Raw genomic sequence first — 15,711 nt, 5'->3', positions numbered from 1 at the left:
CAAGCCAACAATTACACTCCTAGGAATCTACCTGAAAGAAATTAAAATATATGTCCCACATAATGACATGGGGAATGTCATTATGGGGAATATTCACAGATTATTCATAATAACAAAAATGTAAACAATCCAAACGTCCAGCAATTGGCGAATGAATAAACAAAATGTAGTATATCTACATAATGGAATACTACATAGCAACCAAAAGAATTAAGTACAGGTATATACCATAACATGGATGAAGCTCAAAAACATTATGCCAAAGGAAAGAAGCCAGAAACAAAAGACTTCAGATTGTATGATTCTAGTCACCTGTAATTTCTGGACAGGGGAAATTTATAGAACAGATCAGTGTGACTGCCTAGGTCTTGCGGTAAGAGCAGGAACCAACGCAAAGGAGCATGAGAGGAACTTCTATTAAGGCTGATGGAAATTTTCTAAAACTGGATTGTGATGGTTTCAGAACACTATGAATTTACTAAAATTTAATGAATTTACTAAAATTTACTGAATTGTACACTTACAATGGTTGGATTTCATGGTGTATAAATTATACCTCAATAAAGCTGTTGCTATTGAGTACCATTACAACAGTCTTATGAATGACTATTTTAAAGCTCTGGCTTTCATTACATGTAATTTCAGTACAGTGAATTCCAACACACTCTCAGGATTAAGAATACTGAAAACACAAGTATTTTCAAAAGATTTCATGTACACACATCTCTAAATCTTACTGGTCAAATATTGCTCTTTTACCTCTGTGTCATGTAACTACGTAACAAGAGCGCTGTCTAGAGCTTACCTTAGCATTTCTCCTTAGCCCCTAGCTTATGCCCTACAGTACTCCTTTTTGTAAAAATCTCATTTGGCATTGCCCAAGTTTTCCATTAGATCCAAAGTTTTATTTCATAACCTGAAATAAAATTAATAGTTATAGTAAATGTGTGCCTAAATATATATACTAAATATAAAATGAATATTATCCGTTTGTTTTTCTTTGCTTTGCTCATTAAGCCATTCATATGTTGCCTCTATTTCCAAACTTTTTGTTTTAAATCAAGCTTTGTTTTTACTATTTTTGGTTCTAAACTATTCTTCACTTTAAACTTATTTGATGGATTCTTCTCTTCAAAGCAGTGCTACTTTCCATAATTAAGCCTGCTTTAATTTCAATCTGACTCTATCTCTTCCTATTCCACTGTAAAATGTTCCCTCTAAGCCAGTTATTAAAAACAGAAAAACACCTTTTTAACCAAGCATTTTTCCCCAGACCAAATCTCATATGCAATGCCAATAAGATACAAGAGATAAAGTAGAAAGCTTCCGACCTCATGAAATACAGCAGCCTCAAGGCGTTTCTTGAAAAACAATGCTTTAAAAGTTATAAGCTATACTGATTTCTGCACAGCACAAACAGAAAAGATAAGGTGAATATAAATAAGCAATACTTTTAAGAAAAACTTGGATATACTTAGATTAGAAAAAAGTTTTAGAAACTCAATTTTTAAAACATAAAATGATTCACCAAGTATCTGTCTTTAAAACTCCATAAAGACATTACTTTTTAGGAATTCCATCTACTACAACAGCTGTGCACTTTTTTAAAGTCATAATTTCCTTATTTATGGCAGATTAAAGATGAAAGAGAAGTCAAAAGCCACATTAACACAAAAGAAAGTTGTCAAATAAATGAATTTGTCAGCAAGAAATGCCAATTACCCAACAGGCAGTAAAGAAAATAGATAGCAAGAATGCTCTGGTAAAACCATTTATGTAACTGTATTGAGTTTAAAAAAAAAAAAAAAACAGAACTATCCGCCTCCAGAATCAAATACAAATCAAACAAATATTCAACCAAAATGGCGACAAAGAGTAAGGGTAAACCTGGAAAAGGGGATTTGTACTATTAGGAATTTTCAAATGTAAAACTATAAAATATAAACCACTTCCCCTTGTGAAATCAAAGGTAAAGGTATCATAACTTCACCACATTTCTATAAAATAAAAATAGAAATTATTGCTATATGATTGTAAAAATGGAGGCAAGTAGAGTTCAGAAATATACTTGTTTATAATCAATTAAATGATGAACCATAATTTGAACCCTAATTATCACATTATGTAGAAATCACAATCCGGTATTGTGTGCTCAGTTATTAAGATAAATGTTAAATAGTTCACATTTTAAAAACATTTTATCATTACATTATCAAATTTGATAAAATCTTATCAAAACATCTATGTATGCAATATAAATCATGTTGTTAAAAGTATAAAGTAACATTTAAAGAAAACTGCTGAGGTGTCAAATAAGTATTTTCTATTAAATATATACAATTTAACATTTAGAACTCCATAAATTAATTCTTGCTGAAAGTTGATTCAGGTTTACAAAGGCATACTTTGTGAACTATAATAAATTTCCCCAGCACCACTTTCCTTTATTCCAAAATTCTTTCATTAGGTTTAACTTTCTTCTGTCATTCATATGTAAAAGTTACAGAAGGTTTACAATACGTAGTCTTCATAGTAACATGTTTTAAAAAAAATCTAAGCAAAGTGCACGTTAAACTGTCTACAACTACTCAAACCTCTTGATTATCATCAAATAAAAAATAGATGAACACTTCATTCACTTAAATCTTTCTGAGGAAAAAAAAATAGTATACCTTGCTTAAATAAGAATTTCCCAGTAAGGGTATTATATAAAAGATTTCCCATGTTATTTTATTAACTCTCTTTCACTCATTAAAACTTTTTAAAAGTCTAATGAAGAACATATACTTACAAAGCCATATTACACAACTACAGTACTGTTAAATAAAGCAGCCCAGTATAGTTGTAAACATTTCAAATATAGTAAACAAGACTTGGCATGTCTTTTCTCCCAAAAACTTGCCATTACAATGCTCTTTCCATTAATAATTATCCTTTCTAGAAAAGTTTTCCGGTATATTTTAGTCTTTAAAAGTATTACACTGAAATAATATGTGAAAAGATTTAGTCATGGCAATTTCACTGAAGCTTTTATTGCCTCTGTTGGTAATATGACAGGGATGTAAGAAACACAATTGAACTTACAGAGATATGCAGATGATAGTCACTAAAGATAACCTTGATCTCAAGTATTTTTATATGTGGGCACTTCTAATTTTATACACTTTACTATTTAAAAAGCATTACATTTTAAAATGTGTACCTGTTTTGACATTTGGCAAAAAGGAAACTGTACCTGTGGTTCAGTTTAAAACAAAAGAATCAGCATGGGGAGTTAACCAAAATGAAGACTGAAACACTAATTAATTAAAGCAATTCAAGTTGTGTGTGTGTGAGCATGTGTGTCCCTTTCAACCTGTCAATCTCACTCTTTCACACACACTCACACACACATGGCCATTATGTGTAAGCATTCTTAGTACAAAATATTCCCTACGTAACCAGACATTTATCCTCAGAAAAATCACACCACATTAAATCAGTCTTCTCTTTCAGGCCCTAGTAATAGTATTGTTTAATTCTAAGATGCCATCATAGAGTTAACAACCTTAACTTTTATGCTACATAATTATATTCAAAGCTTTATGTATTGTTTTGTTTATAATTACACAGTAATTATAAATGTTTAGTACCAAACTGATGACAAACACTATTTTGTTGAAAAGGTCTTGCATTTAAAAGGAAAAGTCTGTAAAACCCAAGGCACTAGGCCACGAACCAATATCAGACTTATATGAAAAACAAGTTCTATTGGGGAAAAAAAGCTAATCGGATCTCATTTCAAAACACAGCATACTGGAATTAATTAATCAATTCAAAAACAATACCGTAACTCAAAATCTTTAAGACAGGAAACAAAATAGTACATATATATATATATATATATCTTTTTAAAATATTTCATAATTGAAGTTCCTCTTAATATTTACAAATACGAAATCAGGAAATACTGAAAGCAGCAGGATTCTTCTTTTTTCTTTTTTTTTTAAATAACCAATTCCAGTAACCTGAATAAAACTGTCAAAATTTTCTTTTGATAGAATCATATTTTTGAATTAAAGTTATGATTAGAATATTAATATCTATGGGAAGAGCTTTCTAGTCAATTTCAAAATCATGTAAATAAAAAGTAGTTTTAATATATCCATTTCTTAAAATCATTTCCGCATCTACATTATAATGTACTGCTTTTCTGAAGTACATTCCTTTGATAATTTCAACATTAGACCTTACAGAGTGCCTGGATACACCAAGCAAAATCTACTCCTGCTAAAAACCAGTCATCCAGTCTCTGAAGTTTTACATTTTTTCAACCAGCCTTAAAGAAATGTTTAAAAAAGCAATAAACCCTTCTTCACATGTCAAGAAGTGAACAGAGAAATGAGCATTTTCAGCATGAAAGCAGTTCACAGGTCTTGTAATAAAAAAAAAATAGATACAAGATACAGTTCTGCTTTGATGTGAAAACTGAGCTAATCTGAGTGAAATAAAACATAGTAGAAACTAAATAATTTATGAAAATAGAAGCCAGATTTGTATTTTGCATCAAGTGCATGCTTGCTTGAAAATCCTTGCTCCTCAAGTATTTGGCAACCACAGTGATTAGCAGTTAAAACAATTTCAACAAAATAAGAAGTCATCAAAAATGGACTATTTGTCTGAAAGAGCAGTACCTATAAGAATTGAACTTCATGGCTCATTACAACCATTTTCAAAATTTAATTCCTACTTCTTCTTATAAATTAAGAGAATTTCATTTGTGTTCCATAGTGTGCTGACAAAACAAAAAAAAACAAAAATAAACCCTCATGCCTAAATTTAGAATATTGTATTATGTAGCAATCTAAAACATTCAAACAAATTAAATAGTTTAACTTACTTAACAGGCATATAAGCATTTCAAAATCATAATGAAATCCAATTATGAGGTGCATAATGTAGACGGGAGTAGAATCTAACATTATGCAGATGTTTTTCTAAATAAAAGCCCCTGTAAGACAACTATATATAAACATGGGTAAGATAAGTGCAGACTAGTTCTGTGGAACCTTTTGAAATCGAGGGTCTAAAACACAATAAAATTTTGGGTAGGCACACCAAATTATCCTAAAATTTTTTCACGTTGGTTATTTTGACTTTTTTCATCAGATACTCTACTCACATTAACAATACATGTAATTTGCCAGAAAAAAAAAAAAAATCCCCCCATACCAAAACACCATTCCAGATCCGGTACACTTAAATATATCACTCTCACTGGAAGTGCTATCAGCATAGTCTTTGCAACTAGCCCAAAGCATATATTTAAGAAGTTTTTATAAACTGTGACGTTCATATGTTTAATTCTTATGCCAAACTTGTTTTCTGATGAAGACAGCATTGTGCTTTATGCAAGAATGGAAACTTCAAAATAATCACCATAAAGCTTCTAAGACTTATGGGAGAATAAACTAGGATGGTCCACAGATATAAGATGAAATCCACAATGTTGGAATAATAAATGTTTAGAGCGGCCCAGACTAGAAGACAAGCCCAAACCACCATTAGAAGAATGAAATACGATATGGTCCAAGATGTATCCTTAAAGTTTTGTCTCAACCCTCAGTCTGAATTATGAGGATTGATCTTCAGTTCAGTCCAGCCAGCAGAAATTGACTGTGCAATTTTCCGTTGTATTTATTGTACAGACTATGTACATTCTAGAAGGTTCCTTCAGTGCTACACTGTTGTACTTTTTGTCCCAGCAATTTGAGGGCGTGCAAATTCCACAAAGTCATCAATAAGAACAGGCCATGCTCCTGTGGGGGGGATATGTGAGAAAGGAAAGAAACAAAAGCAGAAATAAGGCTAGTATTTAGCAGAATCCTTATTTTTTCTTAAATATCTTCCCTACAATTGTTAAAGCATATCATTATAAATATCCACACTGATAAGACCTCCAAATTTCTAGTTCTTTAACGTTTCAACCTAGAATATTCCTTGCATTTTCTCTTTTCTATTACTCCAACACTTGATCATTCTCTGAATGATAAAAAATAACACTCTTGGTAATCAGTAATATATGGTTTTCTGAAGGCCACTGAAGTAATCTGGTCAAATCCAGCCTTGATATGATGACACACTGCCAGTGCTGAAAGCATATTAAGTTGGAGTTAACCTTTTTCTGCATTTTAGGGCAATCTTACAAAGGAAATTAAAAGCAAGGATCAGACACTAACCTATTTCATGATAATAAATTACTAAAGGATTTTAAATTATATATATGCATGCTCTATACATGCTTCTATGGCAACTTCCAAATCAGCAAGGTCTCCACTTTTGATAAGGCGTAACAGAAAGCACAATCATCAATTATTAGTCATTTCTCAATTCTTAAAGAAAACAATACATGACAATGAAAACAAAGATAAGGAAATAACATTATCTGTGGTTAGGTTAAATAGTTCAGGACACTTTTAAGGAGACCAACGTTACTAAAGATTTTTCAAAAAATACTGTCTATTCAAAAATATCAAAATACATCTTGCTAATTCTCAAGGGGAAGCAGGTAAGTACGTGTGAAGAGATCAATGTAAACTACTACCAGTTCCAGAAAACAAAAATATCCTGGTAGTGGATGGCAGTTACCTTTCTAAATACATGAAGAAACAGCAGAAAACTATTCAATCAGTGAATATTACTTAATGCCAATAGTGCTACAGTAGGAAAATAAAGTCCCATTTCCATGTGGCCTAAGTCACAAAACTCAAGGAGTTTACAATCAAGCTCACAGACAAAACAGACAATAAAAATATATATTATATATATAGGCACTATAAAAGTACATTAAGAAAAGAGTAAGTTCCTAAAGTAGACTGAAAATCTAAAACATGAATGAAAATCACTCATGCCTTTCTGGAAAACATGAATACAGAGTTGGTATTTAAGGAAATAATACAGATTGGTAAAAGAGGATGAAGGCATTTTCTACATTCAGAAGAGCACAAATAAAAGCTCAGAAAAGAGAAACCTAAGAAAAACAGAAGTAGACAAGAAGTTCCAGGGTGTATGATTAAAGATATTTTTAAAGAATTGGTAGAGCAAAATATTCATTACCTTCTTCATCATAATTAGACATGTCATCTGCAATCATTGTACTGAAGTCTAAAAGAAGATTCCAAGTATCTTTTGGTATTGATCGTTTATGATGTTCCTATTAAGGAAAAAAAAAAATAACAAGAAGCATCCAATTCACTAAAATAGGGTTTCAAAAAAAACAGTCCAGAAGATGCTGAATACAAGAATTCAAAACAACCTATGTAATAAAATTCTGGAAATCAAATTTCTCATTCTACGTCCAATACATGCTCTGAAATGAGTTAGGCATCCTTTAAAATGTTAATTTATCTTCAAACAAAGCAAAAATTTAGAAAACACCAAACCGCAGAAAACATGAACTTACCAACAAAAATTTATTCCATAAGTCTAAGAATTTAAATCTTCCATTAAGCACTAAATTCCAGTAGGCAATGGCCATTTCTAGATCTGTAATATTAAAAATAAATTATGTACTTCAAATGCCAGGAATATTTGTCCCTGAAAAAAAACACCAAGTAAGACAAAGATAGCCTTAATTAAAAAAAAAAAAAAAGCCTTGTGTCCTGAATACTTACATAATAAAAATTTCCTATAGATTTAAGTCCAAGCTTTATATCCTGCTTCCATCACCAATGCGTGGTTTCTTCAGGGCAAGAAGGGTATCACTTACCTCATTAGGGGTTTCTGAAGTTTAAATGAGATAATGTAGGTAAGCATGTTTGATTATGTCATAAGTATTGAAATGTTAATGTATACCAGACCTCAGCCCTTTTGACATTTTGGACCAGATCATTTTTGTTGCGGGAGGCTGTCTTATGCATTACAGCATTAGCAGCATCCCTGGCCTCTACCCACTAGATGCCAGTAGCAGTTTCCTATCCCCAGTGGTGACAACCAAAAACATCTCCACATATTGCCAAAGATCCCCTGGGATGCAAAACTGCCCCAAGATGAAAATCACCAATGTACATGTATAAGCTGTAACGCAATGAGTTGCTATCCATAATCCTAATTAATCTTACATTCCAAGTTGTTGGCTCACTGATCCTGACCGCAAGGAGACCATTAAGAATACTGATTAAAAATTTTAAATTAATAATAAACTAAGTCTGTCTTTTTAAAAGTTTGATGAAGAGGATATAAATGACTATTTAACTGGAGCAGAGAAGAGTAAAGAAGCAGTATTACTGCATGACAAAATATGTATCTGTCTTAAAAGAAGAACTAGTAGTTATATCAAGTTATAGAAAAGTAGTTATATCAAGCTTTTATGAGTAAATTTACATTTCCAGGTCAGGAAAAATTCCATTCCAAGTAACTTAAAAGTTCTTTTTGATATGATCTCCAAACTACTCTGAAGAATCTGAAGAATCATGAGAGACTAAGACTCCAAAAACAGGCTCACATCCTACCTGAAAGAAAAACATAACAGGACATAAGGCAAAAAATCTCCCATCTTCACTAGATCCTACGCTCTTCAAGGACAGGGACTACATATCCCCGAACTAGCACTGAAATACACAGCAGGCATTCGGAAACTGGGGAATGAACAAGCTTCCTACGGTTCTAGTTACAAATATGCACTCACCTCCAAATCCATCGTTATGTCTTCCCTCAAACTCAATGGAAAAGGTGCCTCTTCTTTTCTCCTATCCAAGGTTAAGCCCCTAACACCATTACTCTGGATCCAATATGCCATCCTGCCTTTTAGTTTACAGATTAGTTTTCTTCTCTCCTTGTATCCTCAACTTTGCCCTGTCTTCTGGCTTCCCCCTCCACAAAGGAACATACTCAAGTTATCAACTATCTTTAAAAAAAACTTTCTTTCTTCTATTTCTCCATCCCCTTACTAGCTACCCTCTTTCTCCTTCCCTTCACAAATTATCTTGAAACAGTGCATGGAGTCTTCTGCTTTTATTTTTAATGTGCTCACGAAAACATGTCTGAAAGTCAAGTTCAGATCCCCATGTTTTATGAGAACTAGAAACAGGACATCAGTCCCTAATCACAAATCCTTTTTAATCTTTGCAATCTTTAATGCTCTACACCAAATACTCCTTCCAGGTTCTTTACTTTTATTATTTTCCTTACCAATCAAACATAGAGCATACCAATCAAAGCAGAAAGATAACGTGCAGTAAAATTGCTGCCATTAGCCTGTCTAGTAGGATTTGCTGTTATTAGCATGCTTAATGATATCCTTCTTCACTTCAAATGCATTAAATTTATGAAAACTAAGCTTATTACTGTGTTAGCGTTTTTCCTTTTTAGAAAATAATAATGAGAAACAATGAAATATTCAAGTAATTGTAAACCCTGAGACAATTATAAATGCCTCAGGTTGTAAAAGAAGAGAACTTTTTGTAATCTACATTCATTGTCCAATTTCTTTACCCCTCAGACACTTTAATTCTATAAACTAGTGTCCACCTTCGTCACTCACCCCACTGAAAGTAATCTCTAAAGGGTCACCAAGCCCTTCTGGTTGCCAAATAAACCTTAATGTCCTTAATTTACTGGGCTCTCTGCCATATTTGACAAAATTGAGCACATCTCTGGGATGGAACTGTCGCTTCTTTTAGCTTTAACAGTATTACTCTACTGATTTTCCTCTGTCCTTTCTGGCTTTATTTTCTTTTACTTCTCCTCTTCCTTCCTTCATCCATTAAATGTTGATATTCTGTAGCACTGAATGTCAGTAATAACCACTTCTACTTCTCTCATATTTTTCAAACCTTTACCTTCTTTCAAGTTGTATGCTCAACCATCTCTAACAAGTCCTAAAATCTGAAACTTCTCTCTATATATTCTTGATTCTTACATCTAACTGCCTAAGGGTATCTTCAACTGGATATCCACAAACAACTCAAATTCAATAGGACTCAAACTCAACTCTTTCTACAGATCTACCATTTCCTTCTCTTTCAATGAATGTTATCACTCTACAGTGTTTCTCAGTGAAACGCCATTTTTCACTGTAAGGAACAGTCCTATGCACTGCAGGTCCTTGAGCAGCCCCCTAATTCTGAAAGAAACCCTGTCATTATAACAATACCAAAAATACCACTTGCACATCTCCAAACACCCCCAAATGGGGGTTAATACTAACTTCCTCATCACAATTTCAAACAAAGCTTTCTCATTTTGGCTTCTAAGTACCTTCTAAATCTCTCTCTCTTCTCCATTCCCACTTTCAGGGCCTATGCCAGGGTCCTTTTTGTTTCTAGCTTCATAAGCAATTTCTCTTCCTATAGTTCTGCCTCTATTCCTTTTAAAGGACCACACTGCTTTCAGATGGACCTTGCAGGCACACAAATTTGGTTTCACTTCCATGTTAAAAGTCTTCAATGATTAAAACAACGAGACACCACTACACACGTTTTGGAATGCTCAAAATCCAAAACACTGACGATATCAAATGCTGGCGAGGATATGAAGCAAAAGGAACTCTCAGTCACTGCTGGTGAGAATGCAAAATAGTACAGCCACTTTGGAATAGTTTGACAGTTTCTTACAAAACATACGCTTACCATATGATCCAGCAATCACATTCCTAGTATTTTCCCAAATGAACTGAAAACTTGTATCCACACAAAACCCTGTACATGAATGTTTACAGAAGCTTATTCATAACTGCCAAAACTTGGAGGCAACCAACATATCCTTTAGTAGGCACACATATAAACTGTGGTACATCCAGATGAAGGAAAATTGTTTGGTGCTAAAATGAAATGTGCTATCAAACCACAAAAAGATATGGAAGAAAACAAATTCATAATAATGCTATTAAGTGAAAGAAGGCAATGTGCAAAGGCTGCACACTGTATGATTCCAACTAAAAAAGGCAAAACTTTGGAGATAGAAAAAAGATCGGTGGTTGCCAGCAGTTAGGCGGGAGGAAAGGATGAATGGAAGAGCATAGAATTATTTCAGGAAGAATGAAACTTTTCTGTATGATGTTATAATGGTAGATACATGTCCTTATACATTTGTCCAAATTCATAGAACATACAATACCAAGAGTGAACCCTAGGGTAGGAATAAATTAGGAGTTCGGGATTAAAATATACACACTATTATACATGGAGTAGAGAACCAATGAGGACCTAGTGTATAGCACAGGGAAATATATTCAATATCTTATAATAACCTATAATGAAAAAAGGTGTATGTGTATAAACACACACACATATATATCTGAATCACTTCGCTGTACACCTGAAACACAACATGTAAATCAACTATATTTCAATAAAATTTTTAGAAAGAAAAAGAGTGAACCCTACTGTAAAATTAAAGTTTGGATGATAATGATGTGTCAATGTAGGTACAACTGTAACAAACATACCTCTCTGGTGGGGATTTGATAATGGGAAAAGGTATGTATGTGTGGGAGAATAGGATAACTGGGAAATCTCTGTATCTTCTGCTCAATTTTGCTGTAAATCTAAAGCAATTCAAGAAATAAAATCTATTAACTTCTAAAAAATCTGCAATGTTTCCCACTGCCTTCAGATAAAATCTACAATTCTAGTCAAATGGACTCACTTGCAGTTTCTCAAAGGTGCTCTGTCTCTCACCTCCAAGAAATTGAACTTGCTAATCTTTCCACATTCAAGATAGCTTCTTTTCCTTTTGGTTTTGAAATAATATATTCATTCTTCAAGGATCAAATATTATAATCTTTGTGAAGACTTTGCAAACTCACCCAGACAGACAAAGATGCTCCTAACTCCATGCTCTCAGAGTAAGCAGTCAATAAATGTTTTTGGATGAAACAGGAATACTCAAATATTAATAAATTTTTATTAGGAGCTGAAACACAGAAGATTAAATTTTACAGGAATAAAATGTCAATTGCCACAAGCCTATGAAAAACTGCCTGCCCTTCAGGGACTTCCCTGGTGGCCCTCTGGCTAGGACCCAGCACTCTGTCTGTCTGGGCCCTGGGTTCAGTCCCTGATTAGGAAACTAAAATCCCATAAGCTGCACAGCGCAGACATTAAAAAAAAAGAAAAGCTGCCCTTTAGTCAGAAATGTCTGAATGACAGAGAGAACAGTTCAGCTAGACAAAAGTGGTTTAATGTAGTAGTTTAGCATCTTAAATCTCAACTCTTCCCCTAATTAAGCAGCCCTGGGCAACTAAGCTCATTTCTCTGTAATTCAGTTTAAAATAAAGATAATAGTATCTACCCTCATGAGATTGTTGTAAGAATTAAATGAGAGAATACACATAAAGTATTAGAACAATCTGGTAAATAATATGTTCTATTACTATTGTTTGAGTTATTTTTAAAACTATTATTATATATTCTGAAGCAGTATGGGAAAGAAAAGAAACTCAATAATGTAACAAGAAGCAACAACAGCAATTAGAATAAACAGAAGGGTAACACAGAGGGAAAGAGACACAAGAAAGTCCTAGTAATAGTATTACCTAAAACAGATACTTGCAGAATGAAGCCTTAAGCCCTTATAATAAAATAAAAAATGCAAACAGAGGTAATCCCAGTGTCACTCTTTCACAGAGAATCAACAAGGGCTATGTGCTGTTTCATAAAAGATGATCAGCTGAGTGCCAGACAAAAATGGACATGAATTGAGACTGAATCCCCTAAAGGGAAACAAAATGTTGCCAACTCACTAGGGAGGATGAATGGTGATTTAAAATCCTTTTCACAAAGTCTTAATTTACCTAGAAATATCTAAGTTCAGTTCACAACATAATACAATAAAAAGAACATAAAATGTGGAGTCAGAAGATGTGAGGTTCAGTCCCAATTCTAACAACTCTAAAGTTATGTGACCTTAAAAGTCAGCCTCTCTGACCAGGAGTTTCCTTATCTTAATGACAAAGAGGTTGGTTTTACTTAGCTCAAAGTGTTGTTATAAGAACCAAATGGGATTGTGTAAATAAAAATACACATTAAAAAACTCTATAAAATTATTTCTAAATATTAAATGTTTAATAAATGTTAAAAATTTCTAAATTCTAGGTGAACTGGCAACAGTTTATAAGAAAATAAAGTTCAGGTTTAATAAGTTTAATAAGTTCAGGATGATCCTAAAAATAATATGGCTGTTAAAAAACAAAAGCAATTTTTCGACAAATTAACAGAATGAACAGTCTTCCAAAAAATAACAGACCCATGGTGTTCTACATTAAATAGCCACCTTCTGGAGTATTATATTCAGCTTTAAGAATTCTATTTTGAGAGAAACCAAGAAACTGGAAATGTTATCTAGGGGTGACAGCAACAGGAATAACAAAGGTCTTCTCAAATGAAGAATAGTTTGGAATGCTGACTTGAAAAAAATGAGAAAGGATAAATGAGAAAAATCTTGAAAGGGTTAGCCTTCCTTTGTGCTGCTGCAGAGGACAAATAAAAACAGTTGTAAAAGTTGTAAGGACAAAGATGTCATAAGGAAAAACAACAACAGTATTCTGTGATAAGAATGAACCACTTTCTAAAATGACATGTGTTCAATTCCCACCCTGTATGTTCAAACATAAAAGCTAAATGAGCATCAGGTACAGATGCTACATTGCATAGGTTAGATTTAACACAGAACTTATGAAATCCCTTTCAAATTTAAGATTCAGAAGACTACCAGAAACGGCAGGTGACTGAAGCAGAAGGTGACAAAGGAAGTATCCTATCCTGGTGTCATAAGAAATAAGGTTACAGAAAATGAGAAAATATGGGAAACACCAGCTCTCATTATAGCTAGCCCAGCTATTTATAAATAAACCACAATGCTGTCACTGTCGCTCTCTGCCAATTTGTTTTGGGCCTCAACTCTTCTCCTATCATCTCCTAATTCCTTTCTGCCAAATATTATAATTTAAGAGCCCTGTAAACCCTTAGAAACGCTGTCAAGAAAACTTTCTTTTTAATTAACTTCAACTAAGCAAGTCATTACATTTCCTGACACCCAACATCAGTGCAAAAACAAAAAGAGAAATTATGATTTGTCTTTTATTATTTTTTTTTAATTAAGACTTTTTAGTTTTAGGTTTATGGAATTGAGCAAAAAGTACAGAATTCCCATATATCTTTATCCCACGCATGTACACTATGTCATTTCAGTCATGTCCAACCCTTTGGGACCCTATGGACTGTAGCCAGTCAGGCTCCTCTGTCCATGGGATTCTCCAGGCAAAAATACTGGAGAGGGCTGCCACTTCCTCCTCCAGGGAATCTTCCAATCCAGGAACTGAACATAAGTCTCTTGTCTCCTGTCAACAGGGTTCTTTATCACTAGTGCCATGCTACTACCTTCCCCCATTTTTAAGATATTGCTTTGTGCTGTGCTTAGTCCTTCAGTCATGTCCAACTCTTTGCAACCCTATGGACCATAGCCCGCCAGGTTCCTCTGTCCATAGGGATTCTCCAGGCAAGAATACTGGAATGGGTCGCCATGCCCTCCTCCAGGGGATCTTCCCAACCCAGGGATGGAAGGAAGGTCGCCCTCATTGCAGGCCGATTCTTTAACATATGAGCCACCAAAGAAGTCCAAGAATACTGGAGTAGGTTGCCTATCTCGTCTCTACAGGACCTTCCAGACCCAGGAATTGAACCAGGGTCTCCTGCACTGCAGGCAGATTCTTTACCAGCTGAGATACCAGGGAAGTCTTTAGTATATTTCTTACAAATGATGAGCCAATATTATTAGCAAAAGTGTATCAGTTTACATTAGGGCTCACTTTGTGCTGTACATTCTACAATTTGGAGCTTTTTTAAAACAACTTTTAAATTGTGGCTGCTGCTAAGTCGCTTCAGTCATGTCTGACTCTGTGCAACCCCAGAGACGGCAGCCCACCAGGCTCCCCCGTCCCTGGGATTCTCCAGGCAAGAACACTGGAGTGGGTTGCCGTTTCCTTCTCCAATGCGTGAAAATGAAAAGTGAAAGTGAAGTCACTCAGTAGTGTCCAACTCTTAGTGACCCCATGGACTGCAGCCTATCAGGTTCCTCCATCCATGGGATTTTCCAGGCAAGAGTACTGGAGTGGGGCTAGATACACATAAAATTTATAATCTTAAGCATTTTTCAGTGTATAGTTCAGTAATGTGAGTTACATTCCCACTATTGTGCAATGAATCTCCAGAACTCTTCACCTTAGAAAACAAACTCTACACCCATTAAACAATGTTACTTTTTTCTTAAGCTCAATACTTACTACAGAATAAAACAATTTTAAAATCTAATTCTTCAGTATACTTTTCTCAACTTTTCCTGTAATCTAAAATTCCAATATACCATATTAATATAAAATTAATATGCTATAAAACAGCTATAAAATGTCAATTTTATCTTTGCCAAATACAATAAAAACTAAGATTCAATATCAAAACTACATAGTCACCCAAAAATATCATTTATACTGTGCTCTAGTGAGAGGCAGAGATATAACTAAGCAATATGTCAGCCCCATTTAAATCAACATCTGATAGTCACAATATTTTCTCTATTCGTATCAAAATATTGTGCTACATTTTTAAACACAACAGAAATAATTATTTCAGTACATACATGTAAATTCAAATGCTTCAATCGATTTTTATTTGTGGGAAGAGAAAAGGAGACTAGAAAAAACAATCCACAGATACAAGACAGAGAAATTAACACTGG

General features: G+C 33.8%; 1 protein-coding gene across 3 annotated transcripts in view; it reads right to left on the bottom strand.

Moving 5' to 3' along the window:
• Nucleotides 1-3,002: 3,002 nt before the first annotated feature.
• The window catches only part of DCUN1D1 (defective in cullin neddylation 1 domain containing 1), a 30,467-nt gene continuing 17,758 nt past the window's right edge, over nt 3,003-15,711 (bottom strand). For all 3 annotated transcript variants that reach the window (XM_070372908.1, XM_070372905.1, XM_070372912.1), the window contains exons 5-7: nt 7,442-7,524; nt 7,096-7,192; nt 3,003-5,798 (exon numbers count right to left, since the gene is read on the bottom strand). In XM_070372908.1, coding sequence (XP_070229009.1) covers nt 5,719-5,798; nt 7,096-7,192; nt 7,442-7,524 — 260 coding nt within the window. In that variant the 3' untranslated portion in view covers nt 3,003-5,718. The remainder of the gene's footprint in view (nt 5,799-7,095; nt 7,193-7,441; nt 7,525-15,711) is intronic.

Source organism: Bos mutus, chromosome 1, assembly GCF_027580195.1.
Source record: "Bos mutus isolate GX-2022 chromosome 1, NWIPB_WYAK_1.1, whole genome shotgun sequence".
NCBI classification, from domain to species: domain Eukaryota; kingdom Metazoa; phylum Chordata; class Mammalia; order Artiodactyla; family Bovidae; genus Bos; species Bos mutus.
This window is presented reverse-complemented; position numbering and strand designations above follow the sequence as displayed.